The sequence below is a fragment of the Hemitrygon akajei genome, chromosome 2 (assembly GCF_048418815.1).
Source record: "Hemitrygon akajei chromosome 2, sHemAka1.3, whole genome shotgun sequence".
NCBI lineage: Eukaryota > Metazoa > Chordata > Chondrichthyes > Myliobatiformes > Dasyatidae > Hemitrygon > Hemitrygon akajei.
This window is the reverse complement of record NC_133125.1, coordinates 131,253,733-131,273,698: the sequence shown is the minus strand read 5'-3', so window position 1 is coordinate 131,273,698 and position 19,966 is coordinate 131,253,733. Positions and strand designations below refer to the sequence as shown.

The 19,966-nt window shown below is 40.8% G+C and overlaps 1 protein-coding gene across 4 annotated transcripts in view; it reads right to left on the bottom strand.

Moving 5' to 3' along the window:
* The window catches only part of klf12b (Kruppel like factor 12b), a 264,047-nt gene that overhangs the window by 90,600 nt on the left and 153,481 nt on the right, over positions 1–19,966 (bottom strand). For all 4 annotated transcript variants that reach the window (XM_073028016.1, XM_073028008.1, XM_073028023.1 and 1 more), the window contains one exon: positions 1,276–1,801. In XM_073028016.1, coding sequence (XP_072884117.1) covers positions 1,276–1,801 — 526 coding nt within the window. The remainder of the gene's footprint in view (positions 1–1,275; positions 1,802–19,966) is intronic.

The following is a 19,966-nucleotide window of genomic DNA, read 5'->3' as shown; positions in this document are numbered from 1 at the left end:
TACTGAGTATGCCCGCAAGAAAACAAATCTCAGGGTTGTATATGGTGACATATATGTACTTTGATAATAAATCTATTTTGAACAACTCTGACTGCCTCCTCAAACCCCATCAATAATGCAAGAACAAAGTCAAATTATCCAGCAGTCGAATCACAACTGTTGTGGCACATTATCAATTCAAAACAGAAAAATAAAGTGCTAAATGGGGTGATACGCCAAAGCTGACTGGTTATGAAATCCCCCCCCCCCCCCCCCCCACTTATATTGTGCTTTGATAATCCAGGGAATGGCTTGAAAGAACTGGATACGTTGCAAAAACAAAAAAAAAATTGTTCCCCTTTTCCCAGATGGAGAGTAATAAATTACGATTTTTCACATTCTACCCAAAACTATTGGAAACTACACACAAAAAATAACTGTGGTTTAATTGCAGTAAGGACAGAGAAAAGTGGGTAATTATTTAATTCTATTAATTAGAGCCAATGAAGAACAACTTCTAGGGAGAGAAACATTGTAAACTAACAAATATTTTGTTTAGTTTAAACAAAACACTTAAATCACAATATTAGATCATATCAATGGAATGTTTCACCTCAGAACCCTCCTTGTACACAAATCCCTTGGAGAATTGCAGCTCATTGTTTCTATCCAGGGATATAAATGGTTAGACTGCTGGGTTCTGCAGTAATAACAAAAATGCCTGGAGTTTGGGATTGTTTGGGCAACTGCAGAGCCCCAGAAGTGGTGAGAATGAGGTCAGGGACCTCAGGAACAGCTAAGATGGAGATCAGAAACCCCACAGGTATTCCTGGGATAGACCAATCAAGAGAAAAGAAACCCCAGATACAGGTTGAACAATACAAATAATTAAGCACTCCACAATAAAAAAGCCTTCACCACAGTGCTGCAATTTAAATAGTGCCTTAGAGAGATATTTATCAAGTTAGTGGTCGGGGAGATGGAGTGTGAGGCTAATGGGTTGCAAATAAACTGAAAATATTAAATCCTTCTTTACTTCTGTGTAGCTCATTTCTCCTAATAGGGGAATGCCATACATGTAGGCAACTTACAGAGGGAATGGTGATGGAAAAAATTAAAAGGATTTTGGATAAAGACAAATTGTATGCACATGTATGGTAAAACAATGATTCAATATTCAGATGCCTTCAACTGGGAGCTGGCTGAAAGTTTATTTGCACTGAACTTTGCAGGAATCTCCCATTATATCAGGATTGCATTCCTGCCTTAACAGATGCATTACTTCTACCCACTTACCTTTCATTTGACTCCGCCCATCTTCCAGCATTGGGAGTACGATGGTAGAGTTCCTCTGTGACCTCATGGCTGTGTATACCACAGGAACGGATTGTACAACCACTGGAATGCGATGCAGTTTACTGGACGGAAAGTTCATTGCATTTGAAGGTGGCATTGGGTGGATTATGTGCAAGTACTGTTGGCCCCCGACACCCGGGGAAGATGCAACAACGGAGCCTGGCGTTAATACTGTAGACATTCCTGTTGATGAAGTCACTGAGGTTATCACAGATGGGGATGAAGTCAAGCGAGGAGAGCAAGAGGACATTGAAGGGATTGAGGTTGTTGTCACTGAGCTGGGTGAGGAACGTGTTGATGATACAGCTGTTGGAGATGTCCTCGCTTTGTTAATAGACAAGTCCACCGGCTCAGTTTGTGTTTGATAGTGATCAGTGGATAGCAAGACCTCTGGGGGTCCAGCTTTCACATTGTTAAGCAAAATAGGTACAGCTTCCATATCTGAAAAGTTAGGGGCTTGTGGAGACTGTTAAAATAAAACACAAATAAAAATCACTGAGCATTTTTATACAGAAGTACAGAAAAAGCATTGTTAAGGACATGTATAAAGATTACATATATTGGGAAGCAATTTGTGAAACAGTTTGATTAATGATGAAATGGTTAAAATATTCAACATCTGTGAAAATAACTTTTGCTTTCAGTTCAAAACATTTTAATGAAGATCATAAAGCTAACAAAACCCAACATTTCAACTCGTTGGACTCAGTTTTCCAACATTTTGTGTGTGCCACTCTGGATTTTCCAGGTTTAAACTTTCAATTCTATTAAAATAAGCAGATAATTTACTAAAATAAGTTAATTTAGTTTTTGAATGTGTCCCATTCTCTCCCACTAAGCCTGGGCCAAATGGTGATAGGAATTAGCTGATCTTCTTAACTAAGAGAAAACACAAACCGAATCAAAAATCTTTGGCTTTGGGGTTTGCTCCTCTATGGTTGAAGAAAATCAATGCACCGGCCAGACTACTGGTCAATGAATACCCAATCCTTTGGGGTATCCAAATGCCAGAACAAGAACAAAGAAGAAAGTGTTCAATGCTTCGTTCCAATCATAGCTCAGGAACTAGAGTCAGTAAACTCTGGGGTTAACAACTGGGGTTCACTGGCTGATTAGGAATCAATCTGTTTCTGAATATTTGCTGCATTTAATCAAATATTTCCATCACCAGAGGATCCATCATCTAACCACAAATAATAAAATAGTAGCTAAACATAACGTGTTACTTATCCTTGTAGCTGTTCGGCAATTGGGAATACTTGTGGCATTTTGCTATAGAATTCAATAAAAAAGTTGCTTATATGCAAATACGCACAATGGCTTTATTAGCTTATGCTTTGCTATTTATTATGTTTGCATCTGCTGTTAAAATAGGATAAACATTAAAACAATATATTCTGTGGGAACTGTCCTAGAGCATCCTTGACTCTTTTGTATGCTATGGGTGAGCACATATGCCACTGTGTTATGTTTCTCTGAAACTCTTTTCTATTTTAGTGGATAACTTATGTGGATACCTCAGTGAAATTATATGTTTTATTTAAATTTTGCTGTAATTAAAGCAGAGTTATTGATGTAAGTGAAGAATTATGGTACAAAATGAAATGATGGAAATAAGGCAAAAATCAGAGAATATTTTTCTTCTAATCTATATATTACAATTTGACATCTAATACAATGGCATTCCAATAAATCTCCCTTAAATTTTTTAAATTAATGACTGATAGATTTGTGTCCATCATCTTCCTTTGGGGTTTTTCCAATTTGACTTTTTTGGGGGAGTAAAACCCACCAACAAGTGTTCAACTGAGCTGCCACTTTAGTAAAATGGGCATCATTTCTACACAGAGGCTACAAATCTGTACAGATAATATCAAACTGTCCTTGAATCTATTAACTGAGTGTTATTCATAATGCAATTCTATAAGAGACAGCCTCAGTAACTCCTTCAAAGAAGCACATGATGTCACTATTCAAATATAAGCTACTTAATTTAATTAAAACATTCCTCAAGTTCTGCACAGACAGAATAAATTGAATGATTAAGATTCATCATTGCTCTTGGGAGCTGACTTTTAAAGCAATCTCAAGGAGAGATTCCCATTGAGTGTTATGAGCTATAAGTGTCATTCCTTTCTGCTTAAATATTTGTTGCTTCACAGATTATTGATTAGAATTCCATCCTTGAATAGCATTTCTCCCCATTTCAATAACCCCTAGCAGTATTCTTCAATTTAAGGACGTTTTCCCAGGACAGTGGTCAGTTGCTTGATTTTATTGACTCCAGGAATGAATTGAAAAGCTTGAAAATGTAAAAGCTACTGCCTGCCTACTCTACACACTCCCCCTCACCCTGGACCAATTCAGTGGTAAGAAACTACACCCAAGAGTTCAGATGCAGAATTTCCAAAATGGAAGCAGGCTCACTTCCTGCACTTGCACTGGGTCAGTTACTGAGGTACAGGTTGGAATGGTGTCTGAGGACGGAAGGCATTGCTCCCGATCGTCATCCATCAAAGCTCCTGGACAGTCTGCGGCAATGTCTTCATCGGCAGCTGACTGGCCACTATCCAATCACGAGATTCATTCTTGGTTAAGGATGCACAGATAACAGCAGCTGGCTTGTGCGCGACTGAATTTTGGAAGCAGGGTGGGCTGCACAACCTCTATACAACGTGCTGTTTACCGTGCATGACTGAAGACAATTTTTTTTTAACTCATACTCTATCACCGGTACACTGTGTGTATCAGCTGCAAATTTCACTGCAACAGCACGGTGACATTTTGAGGGGAGAAGCTGCAAAAATCCATCAACCTTCCAAATGGAAGAACAAGAGAAGCGGTTTTCTTCCAGGTCACCGACCATATAAAATAATACCACATTCCTCCATCATTATTGAGCTGAAATTTTAGACTTCCCTCTTAACAGGACTGAGGGTGCATTCACCACAAAGATGAGAAGGTTTAAGTAGTAGCTTCTCACCATCTGCTCATAACTTGTTAGCAACTTACATGACCACAAAGGAAGGGGAAATATTCACACTTATGGACAGATAAATACAGAGAGTATATTGCAAGTGTGGCCCAATCATGTGATTTCATTACACTTCAATTCTATTCCTCTTCAGATAAACCCAATACGTTGTCTGCATTTTCAATTACTATGATATTATGTTTTAGATCCTGCACCATAACTCCATTCCCCAAGTGGTTCCCATGTTTCCAATTCCCTCATAGTCTAACGTCTCATTGGCTACAACCTTGAACATATTCCTTTCACAGCACCATCAATTATGGGTTCGATCATGGCTGATTATTTTTTTCTAATCCCCCTCCATTCTATTTACCTTATAATATTTAACCTACTTACCACATCAAGAACCTATCTATCACTGCCTTAAATATTAAATACACTCAATGATTTGGCATCTGCAGCCCTTGGTAATGAATTCCACCAATACAGGCTTAACAAATTCCTCCTCATCTCATTTTCAAAAGGATGACCGTAAATTTTGAGGTTAGACTCTACTAACAAGGGAAACAGCCTTTTCACATCCACTCTATCCAAGCTTTGCAATATCCAAATGAACTAGAGTCGACTATTCAGTTGAGCAGATTTAAGCATCTCACACTGAGCTAAAGGAGAACATATGTCTGTTGGTATTACAACTGGTCATTTCTGCCTGTCATCATCTTGGCCCAGGTTTCTTTTGTGTACATTCAGCCAGCTCCACACAGGCACAACAACCGCCATTGCCTGCAAGGATATGTACATTCTCTCCATGACCCTGTGGGTTTCCTCCTAGTGCTCTGGGTTCCTCCCACAATCCAAAGCTATACCAGTTAGTAGGCTAACTGGTCATCATAAATTGTCCTGTGATTGGGTGAGAACTAAATTGGGGAATAGCTGGGCAGTGCGGCTCAAAGGGCTGGAATGGCCTATACCACTCTGTATCTCAATAAAATACACACCACCATCAGGCCATCTGTAAGATCCAGGGCCTCGAGAATGCAGTATACGATCACTAACGTGGGTGCTTGCGCAGCACTGTTACAGCTCGGAGTTTGGAGTTCAATTCTGGCGTCATCTGTAAGGAGTCTGTACATCCTCTCCGTGGAATGTGTGGGTTTTACCTGGGCGCTGCAGTTTTCTCTGACAGTCCAAAGGTACACCGGGTAAGTTAACTGGTCATTGTAATTTGCCCTGTGATCAGGTTAGGGTTAAATTGGGGGCGACAGGGGCTGCTGGGTTATTGCAGCTCAACAGGCAGGAAGGACCTACTCCACTCTTTACCAATAGATAAATAAACTTTGCGGTATACTTTAGTGATAATAAACCTGATTCTGATGTCAGGGAACCAAGATTATATAGTCCAGACAGCACCAATTTCTGGGCATTCCCATAGCAACGTAAGCCTTGCCAGTGCACTGCTGGACCAGGACTGGTGCCAGGTAAGCATGTTGGCCTTTGAGCCCTGCCAATGCATGTTTGTGCCTCTGATGGAACTGGCTAAGCCTACGGTCCTCTGAACCCTCTTGCGATCCTGTGCATTGACGCATCCATACCAGACGGTGACACAACCAGTCAGAACGTGCTCCACAGTACATCTGTAGAAATGTGAGTTGGACCAAGTGTTGATGAATCCCATTTATCAACACTTGCTTCATAGCCTCCTATGCCTTAGTAATTCAGGTGCCGATATGAATGCTTCTGAATTGTTATGAAAGTTTCCCCCTCCACCACCCCTCTGGCAGTAGGATCTAGGTCAGAACAGCAAGGCCCTACAGCCCAAGATATCTTTGCAAATATGATGTCAAACTAATCCATTCTGTCTACACATGATCAATTTACTTCCATTCTCAGCGTATTCCTGTGTATCTATCTAAAAAACACTTGAAGGCCATTATTGAAACTGCTTCTACCATTACCAAGCAGAACGCTCCCAGCTGCCACTGCTTGCTGTGTAGAAAAGCTTGCCACACACAGACAGTTTCCTGGTCTCATGTTAAAGCTATGCCCTCTGCTCTTCAACCATGTTCAGGTGAAAAACTTCCTCATGCCCCCTCTAAAACTCATTATTCTAAACCTATATGCTCTAGTTGAAGATATCTAAATGATGAGGGAGGAGATAGGAAGTTACTGTCTACCCCCTCGTCATTTTGTATAATTCTATCAGGTCTCTGCTTAGCTCTGCTCAAAAGAACCCAACCTATCTAGTCTTCTCATAACTGTGATGCTCCCTCCCAGGCAAAATTATTTTTTCACCTTTTGCTTGTCCTTTCTTTCCTCTCTTTTCTAAGTGTATACCTCAGATAAATATTATGTGGAGATTCATGGCATATATGACTATATGATTATATATGTACAATATCTGAAATACATCTTATGGAAATGTTTGTTTGATGATGAACTTCAATAAAAAATAAATTACACTAAAAAAGAAAATAAGCTCCGTATCCTCTTCAGTACTATCATGTCCCCAAGTGCATCATTGATGCTACACGTTTTAAATATATAGTATGTCAGTAAATAGAAGCAACTGTTTTCCATGTCTGGCAGTGCCGAGTATGCAAACAATTCACATGATTTGGAGAAAATAAATGTACTTTTCCATATGTGGCAGGAAGGCCAAGCGTTACTCCCATGTCTAATCTCGCATTGCAGTGCAGCTCACGTACACCTTGCATCATTCTTATCTATAACACAAAGTTTTGGCTTCCCCTGACTGAAAACAAATGATATATGGCAGTCATTATTGAATTGTGACCAAGAATAAGAAGATACCAGTCTTGGACTGAGTGCTTAGGAGTGAATAAATTGACCGTCAAACTCAACCACTAAAGCATAAACTGGATGACAAATACCCCACTGCTGTTTAAAGCAGAGGTGATTTTGCAAATGTTTACTGGTGTTTGAACTGAGTAAAATGTCTCCAACTGGCAGTGTGAATTTCAAAGTTAAGTCTGTTCCAACCGTGTTTCCTAACATGTCAGCACTTTGTTACTGAAGCATTATTGATTTTTATTATATTCATCAAATGAATAGTTGAAACTAAAGGGCAATTTTATACTTAACTGTGTTTATCTTCTACAGCCAATTGTTATGTTGCATTCATATCAGTGATGTGATATGACAAAACTATAAGTACAGATCTAATTAATTTACTCTCAGGTGCACCAGAGTACAAAGAAATTCCTTGCACAATTAATTATTTGTCTGAACTGAATGCAGAAGGGTTCAAAAATGTGTCAAGGTGGAGTTATACACAAGTGATGCAGGGAATCCAATGGTACACATGCAAGGTCAAAAGTCCAACTTTTAAAAAATGGGAAAAAAAATCATTTTCTCCAAGCAAGGAATCAAAAAAAAAATCAAAAAGATAAACAGTGGCCAATGATGGTTCTTCAGCTGTCCTCCATAAATAAGGTACTTATCCCACCGCTGCCTGTGACCACATGGGTTTCCTCTGGGTGTCCCGGTTTCTCCCCATAATCCAATGACGTATTGGCTGGCAGGTTAATTAGTCAACGTAAATTATCCCATAACTAGTCTCAGATTAAATCGTGCCGTGGCTCAATTTATAAAAACATAAATAAAACAATGCTAATAAAATCTAATTCTGGGGGGTATTTTGGGGCTTCCGAGATTACGAGACCCGACTTACGAAAATCCAACTCCACCTCCAACAGCATCAGTATTGATCTGCTGAATACTTCAAGGCCTTCACACCGGCATCATCAAAAATAAAAGCAACAATTCACTTATAGAAATATTGGTAGAAATTACCAAAATTAGGTCTGATGGAGCACATTAAAAGAAAGAAGCGGCTGTAGCTGAACAGAGGAACTGCTAAAGATTATGAAGTAGGCAATTGAAGGCACCAACCCTGTGGTGGGGTGATTAAATCTGGTGGTGGTCATGAGGCTAGAATTGGAGGTGCACAGGCACATTGGTGTAGTGGGCATTTTATTGAAAGGAGACCTCATATCACAGCGCTAAGCAGTATTGCACCCATATTGTACTATCTCAGTGCTTTTATATTCGTGTGCTGTAGCACTTACTTTTTATTCACAGTTATTTTGTAAATAACACTATTCTTTGCATTTCTGGTTAGATGCTAACTGCATTTCATTGGCTTTGTATCTGTACTTGGCACAATGACAATAAAGTTGAATCTAATCTAATCTAATCTCAGACCATTTACCAACCCAAACCCATTCTAAAAAAGGGGAAACACTAACCTATGACTGTGTTTTATTTTCTCGCTCTCAATCCTAAATTTAGTTTTGCTGATTCGTTCATTTTCTAAACGTGCTAGTTGGGGCAGCACAGTAATGTAGTGGTTAGCACAACGCTTTACTGTACAGGTGATCTGGGCTCAATTCCCTCCACCACCTGTAAAAAGATTATATGTTCTCCCATGCAGTCCTCCCGTGGGCAGAGGTTCGCGGAGAAGGTGTGGAGGAGGATGGAAGGGGCAGTGTCAAGGTTCATCCCCAGCAGCTGCGTAACAGAGGACTCTCTGATCTACGGGCTGTTCCCGGGGACGCACACCGAGACCAACATCCGGTGCTGCTGGCAGATCATCAACTCGATCAAAGACGTTCTTTGGTCGGCCCGAAACTTGATGGTCTACTAGCACGCGGAGATGTCCATGGGGGAATGCTGCCGACTGGCACATTCTCGGCTGCAGGAGTACGTGCTGAGGGACGCACTCAAACTCGGTGCAGCCACTGCAAGGGCCCGGTGGGGAAGGACCACAGTCTCGGTTCTTCTCCCATGGGTGGGGGTGGGGCGGTGTGTATACCCCTAAACAAGTGTATGTAAATATGGAATAACAGAGTGCCACGTGGGTGGCGAAAAGTGTGAAAATGTAAAGAATGTAATGGAAACAGTTGTAAAGGACTGAAGGTCATTGAATGGTTTATTGTATATAATTTTATTTTTGAATAAAGTATATCTTGTTTAATTTTAAGAAAACGTTCTCTCCATGACCGCTTGGGTTTCCTCCCAAACTGCAAAGACCTATTGGTTGGTAGGTTAATTGGTGATTGTAAATTGTCCTGTGATTAGGCTCAGATTAGATTCAGGGAACACTGGGCACCGTGGTTTGAAGGGCCTGTTCCACGCTGTATCTCAGTAAATAGATGTAATTAATTTAAGTTTATTTTACCTTTGTAATGAACTGTGCTGCTTCTGAAGAAAGCTAATGCTCATGCCATTTATACCTTGCATATGAAAGCCTAGGACAAGAATGAACTTGGAACTTGAACTCCAGAAGGTTGTTAATCATACTGAAGTTTCAAAAGGGACCACGATATAGAGGAACCTAACTGGTGCTGGTTAATGAAAGATCAGCAGATATACAGCATGAACAGTATAATTTCACTGAAAAGCCTTATTAAACTCTATAAAGATACAGTACTTAAATAAAATAGAGGTTGGAATAACAGCAATTCCCTTTTCTAAAAGGGCTTTTAAAGAACAGATTATCATTACTAAAATTGTTCTGAGCCAGTAACTCGATTGTTTCATCCTAATGGTTCAATACAATGCCAGAATTATACAGTCTGGCCTTAACCATGGTACAGTAAGTGTACACTGCAGCACAGCAATAATCTCTCTCAGAGATTTAAGTTAACAAAATATTTTTTCAAGAAAATATAATTTTGTTGTGACAATGTGCAAAGTGGACTGAATGGTTCACTAATACCATATATTATAGCCCTATCTCTTGTTACTATGGCAACTACAGCGTGCTTACACTACTTGTGTTTCATTCACTAAAAGTGATGTCTGAGCAAAGCTAATAACAATGAACCAAGGTTTAAAAAAACACTGCAGAATAACTAACATGTCACAAATCCTCAGCAATGTACACACCTATGAGAAAACAACAACGATGCACTGCTTCAAGCAATAAAAAAAAAAGTTCACCATAATAATCAAGAAGCGAGGTGGAAAGAGGTTAGTCATCACATCAATTTCAACTGTTTTCCTTCCTCCTTCCCTGCCTGTGCCAGCAGCGGTGATAGACGCAGTGCTTGCCAGCATTATAAGGTGTTTGGCAAGCTGCACCTGGTTTATAATATCTTACAGCTTCCCACTCACGCTGGGCCACGACTAGGTAATCACAAGACATAGGAGCAGAATTTAGCCATTTGGCCCATCAAGTCTGCTCTGCCATTCAAACATGGCTGATCCCCTTTTATACCCACCCCCCCCCCCCCCCTCAGCCCCACTCCCCGGCCTTCTCCCCATAACCTTTGATGCCATGGCAAATCAAGAACCTATCAATCTCTGCCGTATATACACCTAATAACCCGGCCTCGCCAGTTGCCTGTGGTAACAAATTCCACAAATTCATCACCCACTGGCTAAAGAAATGTCTCTGCATCACTGTTTTAAAAGGATGCCCCTCTAACCTGAGGCTGTGCCCTCTTGTCCTAGACTGCCCCACCATGGGAAACATCCTTTCCACATCTACTCTGTCTAGGCCTTTCAACATTCAAAAGGTTCCATTGAGATTCCCCCCTCATCTTACTAAATTCTAGCGAGTACAGACCCAGAGCTATCACACACTCCTCCTATGATAACTCTTTCATTTCTGGAATCATCCTGTGAACCTCCTCTGAATCCTCTCCAATGCCTTGCATATCCCTTCTCAGATAAGGAACCCAAAACTGTTCACAATACTCAAGGTGAGGCCTCAGCAGTGCCTTAAGAACTTTTTAAAAGCTATTATTAATGCTTTTTGAGACGGTGATTTAGATGCATATCATATTTTTTTACTGAGTTAAGTATTGTATGTAATTAGTTTTGCTACAACAAGTGTATGGGACATTGGAAAAAAGTTGAATTTCCCCATGGGGATGAATAAAGTATCTATCTATCTATCTATCTATAAAGCCTCAGCATCACATCCCTGCTCTTGTATTCTCGACCTCTTGAAATGAATACTAACATGGCATTTGGCTTCCTCATCACGGACTCTATCTGTAAGTTAACCTTTAGGGTGTTCTGCACAAGGCCTTCCAAGTCCCTCTGCATCTCAGATTTTTGGATTTTCTCCCCATTTAGAAAAAAGTTTCCACATTTATTTCTACCACCAATGTGCATGCCCATGCATTTTCCAACATTGTATTTCATTTGCCACTTTCTTGCCCATTCTCCTAATCTGTCTCAGTCCTTCTGCAGCCGACCTGTTTCCTCAACATTGCCTGTCCCTTCACCAATCATCATATCATCGGCAAACTTAGCAAAGTCATCTATTCCATCGTCTAAATCATTGATATACAACATAAAAAGAAGCGGTCCTAACACCAAGCCTTGCAGACACAAGTCACTTGCAGCTAAGCAAAAAATGATCCTTTTATTCCCACTCACTGCCTTCTACCAATGCTCTAACCATGCCAATAACTTTCCTGTAATGTCACGGGCTCTTAACGGTAAGTAGCCTCATGTGTGGCGCCTTGTCAAAGGCCTTCTGAAAATCCAAATATACAACATCCACTGCAGCCCCTTTATCTATGCCACTTGTAATCTCCTCAAAGTATTCCAACTAGTTCATCAGGCAAGATTTGTCCTTAAGGAAACCACGTTGACTTTGTCCTATCGTGCCCTGTGTCACCAAGTACTCCATAACCTCATCCTTAACAACTGACTCCAATATCTTCCCAACCATTGAGGTCAGGCCAACAGGTCTATAATTTCCTTACTGCTGCCTCCCTCCTTTCTTAGATTGAAGCGACATTGCAGTTTTCCAGTCCTCTGGAACCAATGATTCTTGAAAGTTCCTACTAATGCCTCCACAATCTTCACTGTTACCTCTTTCAGTACCCTAGGATGCAGTTCATCTGGTCCAGGTGACTTATGTACCTTTAGGTCTTTCAGATTTTTGAGCACCTTCTCTCTTGTAATAATAACTGCACTCATTTCTCTTCCCTCACACCCTTCAACACCTGGCACACCAAGAGTGTTTTCTACAGTGAAGGCTGATTAAAAATACTTATTTAGTTCATTTGCCATCTCCTTGCCCCCATTATTTCTCCAGCCTCATTTTCTAGCAGTCCTATACCCTCCTTTTATCTCTTTTATTTTTTATATTTCTATCCACCTTGATACTGTTTGCTAGCTTGCATACATATTTCATCCTTTCCTTCCTAATGATTCTTTTAGCAGCTTTCTGTAGGTTTTTGAAAGCTTCCCGATCCTCTATCTTCCCACTAATTTTTGTTTACAAATTAACTTTGACTTCCTTTGTCAGTCACGGTTGTACTATTTTGCCATTCGAGTATTTCTTTGTTTTTGGAATACATCTATCCTGCACCTTCCTCATTTTTCCCAGAAACACAAGCCATTGCTGCTCTGCTGTCATCCCTGCCAGCATCTCCTTCCACTGTAATTTCCTTTACTCCACTGAAATACTGCCATGTCAGACTTTACTTCCCCCTATCAAATTTCAAGTCAAACTCAATCATATTATGATCACTGCCTCCTAAGGTTTTACTTTACCTCAAGTTTCCTAATCACCTCTGATTCATGACATAACACTCAATCCAGTATAGCTGACCCTTTAGTAGGCTCAACAACAAACTGCTCTAAAAGACCGTCTTGTAGGCATTCAACAAATTCACTCTCTCGAGATCCATTACCAACCTGATTTTCCCAATCAACCTACATGTTCAAATCTCCCATGACTATCATAGCGTTGCCCTTTTTGATATGCCTTTTCTATTTCCCATTGTAGTCTGTAGTCCACATCCCATCTACTGTTTGGAGGCCTGCATACAACTGCTATCGTGGTCCTTTTACCCTTGCAGCTTCTTAACTTAACCCACAAGGATTCAACATCTTCTGATACTTAGTCACATCTTTCAAATGATTTGATGCCATCCTTTACCAGCAGAGCCACGCCACCTCCTCTGTCTATCTTTCTATCCCTCTGATACAATGTGTAACCTTGAACATTCAGCTCCCAACTACAACCATCCTTCAGCCATGATTCATTGATGGCCACAACATCTGGCAATCCGTAAAAGTGCATCAAGATCATTCACCTTATTTCTAACATCCCATTCATTGTGATCAAGCAAAGTGCCACTCTATTCTTATTCTGGTTTCCAATGGTGTTTTATAACAAACACCATCTAGTACAGCTCCAATGCCATATATAGGTTTGCTGATGACACCACTGTTGATGACTCAGCATACAGGAGGGAGATTGAAAACTGAGCTCAGTGGTGTAAAAACAACAACCTCTCACTCAATGTCAATTGGACCAAGGAACTGATTGTGGACTTCAGGAGAAAGAAACCAGCGGTCAATGTGCCAGTAATCAGCGGAGGATCAGCGGTAGAGGGTGTCAGTAACTTTAAATTCCTGGGTGTCACTAGCTCAGAGGACCTATCCTGGACCCATTATATAAATATTACCATGAAGAAAGCATAACAGTGCCTCTACTTCCTCAGCAGTCTGCAGAGATGACATGTCATCGAATACCTGGGCAAATTCCTATAGATGCGTGGTGGAAAGTGTGCTGACTGGCTGCATTATGGCCTGGTACGGGAACACCAATGCCTTTGAGTGGAAAATCCTGTACAAGGAAGTGTATTCGGCCCAGCACATCATGGATAAAACCCTCCTAATCATCTACTTGAAATGTTGCCAAAGAAAGGCAGCATCCATCATCAAAGATCCTCACCACCCTGGCCATGCTCTTTTCTTACTGCTGCCATCAGGTAGAAGGTACAGGTGCCTCAGGACACCCACCACCAGGGTCAAGAATAGTTACTGCCCCTCAACCATCAGGCTCTTGAACAAAATGGAATAGCTACACTCATTTAAGGATTCTGTTATATTGTCATTTCATGCTCGTTATTTATTGATATTTATTTATGTCTGCATTTGCACGTTTTGTTTACAGTTAACAGTTCCTGATATTTACAGTTACTTTCTATAGATTTGCTAAGTATGCCCACAGATAGAGAATCTCAGGGTTGTATGTGTGTACTCTGATAAAAATTTTTACTTTGAACTTTGATAATAAACATTTGGTAGGCACAACATTAAGATTAGTGCAACAGCAAGAGTAAATTAAGGAATGCTGACATTTCAAGACCACTGCAAACTCCTGGTTTAGGAGATTCCCCTCTATCCTGAGGAAAGAGTGAGCACTTTCAAGTTCCTGGTGTCAACATCTCTGGGGATCTCTCCGAGGCCCAACATATTGATGCACCTATCAACAAGGCACAACGGCAGCAGCTATATCTCAATAGCAGGCTGAGGAGCTTTGGTATGTCACCAAAGACACTTGCAAACTTCTATAGATGTACCACAGAGAACATTCTAACAGGCTGCATCGCTGCCTGGGTAGCTACTTCACTGGGTTGAAATAAGCTGCGGAGAGTTGTAAACTTAGTCAGCTTCATAACATGCAGTATTCATGACATCTCCAAGGAGTGATGCCTCAGAAAGGCGACCCCCATCACTAAGGACCCTCCACACCCAGGCCATGCCTGGTTCTCATTGCTACCATCAGGAAGGAAGCACTCAGTAATTCACAAAATACTTCTTCCCCTCTGCCATCTGTTTTCTGAATGGACACTGAACTCATCAACCCTACCTCACTACTTTGTTTTTAAGCTTTATTTCTCCAGTACTTATCTAACTAATAATGTACGCGTGTATATATTTCTCACTGTAATTCAGTTTTCTCTATTATTATGCATGGCATTGTACTATTGTCACAAGCACAACAGATTTCATGACATATGCCAGTGATATTAAACCCGATTCTGACTCTACTTATCAGAGAGGCAATATCGATGAGCCTGACAATAGTCTAAACGGAGAAAAATAATCAGCGTTACACATTTCCATTTTCAGAGCCCTACTCACGTTTTGTTCAGCTGTTCCAATTATCCTGCAGGCAGACAACAAAGTCATTCAGTACAAGGAATGAGACTACTAATGAGGCTGCTATGGTATAGAAAGAACAATATCATGAAGAAGAAATTTCTCCATTGATTGCCAATGCTAAATATGCGATGCAGTAGCAGGTGTGCATGGGGACACGAATTTTGGAAACAAGTGTATAAACACTACATACTTCTATATCCTGCCTTCATCCGTAATCAAGGACAAATTTCCACCTCACCAGAACATACGACATACAAGTGGAAGTGGGCCTTTTGGCCCATTAAGTCTGCTCCACGATTCATAAAGGTCATAGTTGGTCCTTTACTTCAGCAGCAGATTGCAACGTGAACTCCATGACTCAGTTATGCAAATATCTTAAAATGTACTTATCTATCTTGAGTATACTCAAAGGATGAGCCTCCATGTTGCTCTTGACTGCAGAACTTCTGGGTGAGAAATTTCCTCTCACCTCAATTTTCCATGGCTATGTCTTGCGACTATATTGCGACTGTGACCCCAGTTATAGATATCCCAGCCTGAGGAACCATCATCCTTACATCTATCCTTACATGCCTTGCATGAATTTCATGTTTCAATGGGATCTCCTCTCATTCACTACAGAACACAGGCTCAGCCTGTATAACCTCCCCCGTACAACAAACATGCCACTTCTGATATCCACAGTGAATCTATTGCGAATGCATCCTTACAACATTAGGGAGATCAGACCTGCTGTCTCAGCAGAATGGATTTTATTGGAGCAAGACAAATCTACCCTTGTATTCAAACTTTCATGCAATGAAGGTCATATACCTTCCAAACTACAGGCTATACCTGCATGCTAACTTTTAGTGGCTTACATACAAGATCACCTCAGTCCCCTTGAATATCAATGCCTTTTTAAACTTACACCATTACCAAAAAAAAATTCCCCCAGAAGTAGATGATCCAACATTTTTCTCACAATGGGGAAACAAAACAAGTGAGCTGATATTACAAACGTTTGTAGATCTGTGGCTTCTTTCTCCAAGGCCCAACACAGGCTTGAGGAACAGATCCTGGTCTTGGCATTCTGCAACCTTCTGGGCTTAACGTCGAATCTTACAATATCTGATAACTTGATTTCTTGGTCTGTACCAGTCATCTGAAATATCAGCTCAAGATTTTTATACCATTCTTTTCTCTCTACAGGACAGCAGGATATATCCAACCCGACCTGCGAGGGACATCCTCTTTGATCTGCATTTTTCATCTCCCACATTCTTGAGCTTCTTCTGTCTATGCTCTCCCTTTCTAACTGCTCCCATTCACTCACTGATCAGATAACCTTATCTACAGTTTTTCCAGCAGAGAGAATCCCTCACACATCTTCCCAAATACTTACAATCTTCTTTCTGTAAAAAACAATCTGCCAGAGGAATCCAGAAGGTCTGCAGGTTTTTCCACCCAAAACAGCAACAATTCCATTCCCACCGCCATTGAGTTCCTCCAACAGATTGTTTGCTGTTCCAGTTTCCAGCATCTGCAGTCTCACGTACCAAGCTTCTTTTACCTCCTGGTCATCTCTAATGAAATGTCTCCAACCTGAAACATTAAACCTGTTTCTCTTCCCACAGATGCAGCCTCACCAGCTGATTATTTCCAGCATTTTCTGTTTTTGCTTTAGATTTCCAACTTCAGCAGATCTTTTGATTATGCAAATGCTGCTTCTTTCAAACAATGTGACAAGTGGAAACATTAATAAGGTATGAGATTATATAATTAATATAAAAATATAAAATTAATATAAATAACATATTAATATAAATGAGGTCAAAACTTTGACGTCTTTCCCATAGATGCTGCCTGATCTTTTGAGTTCCTCCAATATTTTGTGTGTGTTACTTTGGATTTTCAGATTCTGCAGATTTTCTTGTGTTAGGGCAAATATTAGTTGTAAAGTCTAGACAATAATTGAATTTTTATCAATGAATGACGAGTCGTTCGACTCAAAGTTTAGTTGCATAAGAAACACATCAGTAGTGGTTCATTAGTGAAGAGCAGACAGTGGATGCCAATGTACAGAGAGTTAGGAGAGTGAGACAGCACACAGTGACATCACTTGATACATTAACACTAAGCTTACTTGGACTAGGATGACGGAATCCTTATTAAAATTTGTTCACAGGATATGGGTTGCGCTAATCATGCCAAGATTTATTGTCCACCTTGAATTACCCTTGAATCTATTGATTTCCTTGAATAATTCAATGCTTTGGGACTGGGGTCACTTGCAAGTCAGGCACATGGTAGGGAAAGCATATTTCTTGCCCTGCAGCCAGATGGGTTTTTTGACGTCCCAGTCGTTTCAGGGTCATCTTTACTGAAACTAGATTTTTAATTCCAAATTGATTTAACTACGGTACATGAATTTAAATTCCCCAGCTTCTGTGGTGGGATTTGGACTCAGCAGATCAATAACCCAAGCCTTTGCATGCTAGCCCAGTATATTAACTATGATGCAAGCATGTATATTAAGCAGGTCATTTCTCTCGTCTTTTGTTTGACATTATCCTTTATCGTATTGCAGTCAACAGATTTCACACATTCCAGTGCTCTATCTCTTAGCGAAAGCGCGCAGCTCCTGGAAACCAAGTGCTATGATAGTTTTAGGGATAAGGCGGTCAAAGCTGCAACAATCTAATTGTACACCTGGGACAAATAATAAGACATATTGTACACCTCCTACACTAGCCCAGGGTTAAAACAAGCACTGAGTTGCACTGCCAAGCTTCTAGCTCACTGCAGCCACTGGCAGCAAGAGGCAACAGATGGGACATCATATCGCAAGAAATGACAGTTGAGGCTTTGGATAAATGGCATATTCAGAGCACACTACATGTAAGCTGGACTATCCCACCCTGGGGACACATGGGAGGAAATGCCTGCAGTAGAAGAGAATTTGCAAAAGATCCAGATGTTCGGATTAGAATTTTCCAGGAATTGGAAAACTCCCCAGAGAGAGTGAAGTAAAAGAAACAAGCCAGCAGGCTGGGCAATCTCACGTGCAAATGGAGGCTGAGAATTAGAAAAGGAGACACTACGTGCTCTTGCTTTCAAAAATTTATCAGCTGGTCTTCATCTTATGAAGTGGATTCAGAAATTTCAGCACCAGGCACAATCAGCAGTGATATATTTGTGGAGGGATGTCCTTGGGGTTTCAGAATAGGACCGAGGGTGGGGGAGGAAAGACTTAGTACATAAGGAGCTATTATCGCGAAGGTAGTAATGGTTTTGTGACAGAAAGAGCAAAGATTCTCCAATAGACCTGTTGTGTGATAAAGATGAACCCTTGATCTCTCGGCCTAACTTGCTGTGGCCCTTGCACCTTATTTGTCGACCTGCACTGCACTCTCTCTATAACATGATACTCTGCATTCTGGCATTGCTTCTCCCTTTGTGCCACCTTGACATACTTATGTTTGTAATTATCTGTATGGATGCTTATGCAAAACAATTTTTTTTACTATCTCAGGACAGGTATCAATAATAAACCATTTACCAAAGGAGTATCAAAGGGTTATAGAACTTGCTGCTAGATACAAGGGGACCCAGGAGGCAACAGATGCTGGAATCTGGAGCAAAAAATAAACAAACCGTTGGAGTAACACAGCAAGTCAGGCAGAATTTGGAGAGGGAAATGGGCAATTGATGTTTTGGGTTAAGATCCTTCATTTACAAGGATGTTGCCTGGATTGGAGGGAGTAATTTATGAAAAGAGGTTGCGTGAATTTGGCCTTTTCTCCTTGGAGTGACGGAGGATGAGAGGTGACCTGATAGAGTTGTATGAGATGATGAGGGGCATTGATCGTGTCCGGGTAGCCAGAGGCTTTTTTCCCCAGGGCTGAAATGGCTAACACAAGGGGGCATAGTTTTAAGGTGCTTGGAAATAGGTACTGAGGGGACGTCAGGGGTAAGTTTTTCACAAAGAGAATAGTTGTGCGTGGAATCCACTGCTGGCAGCGATGGTTGAAGCGGATACATAGAGTCTTTTAAGAGCCTCTTAGATAGGTACATGGACCTTAGAAAAATAGAGGGCTATGCACTAGGGAAATTCTAGGCAGTTTCTAGAGTGGGTTGCAAGGTCAGCACAACATTGTGGGCCGAAAGGCCTGTAATGTACTGTAGATTTCTATGTTCTATTAGACTGAAAGAGCAGAGGGGAGATAGCTAAGCTTAAAGAGGTGAAAGCCCTCACTTCTTTATACGAGTTATCTCCCCTTTCCTTTTCCAGTTCAGATAAAGGAATTCAACCTAAAACGTAGATCTTGCACCATCTTCCCCAATAGATGCTGCTTGACCAACTAAAATCCTTTAGAAGTTCAGGAAAGCACTTGTTCTCGATCATAAACACAAGGAAGTCTGCAGATGCTGGAAATCCAAAGTAACAGACAGGAAATGTTAGAGGAACTCAGCAGGTCAGTCAGCATCTATGGAAATGAGAATCAGTCGACATTTTGGGCCAAGACTTGATGAAAGGTCTCAGACTGAAACTTTGACTGTTTATTCATTTCCATAGATGCTGCCTGACCTGCTGAGTTCCTCCAGCATTTAATGTGTATGTTATTATGAATCAGATGCTGTTTTTGACTTGCAAACAGGAACACTGCTATTGACTGATGGACCAAATCAAACTCTCCGTGGCAACTAACCAATATCACCATGATTGAC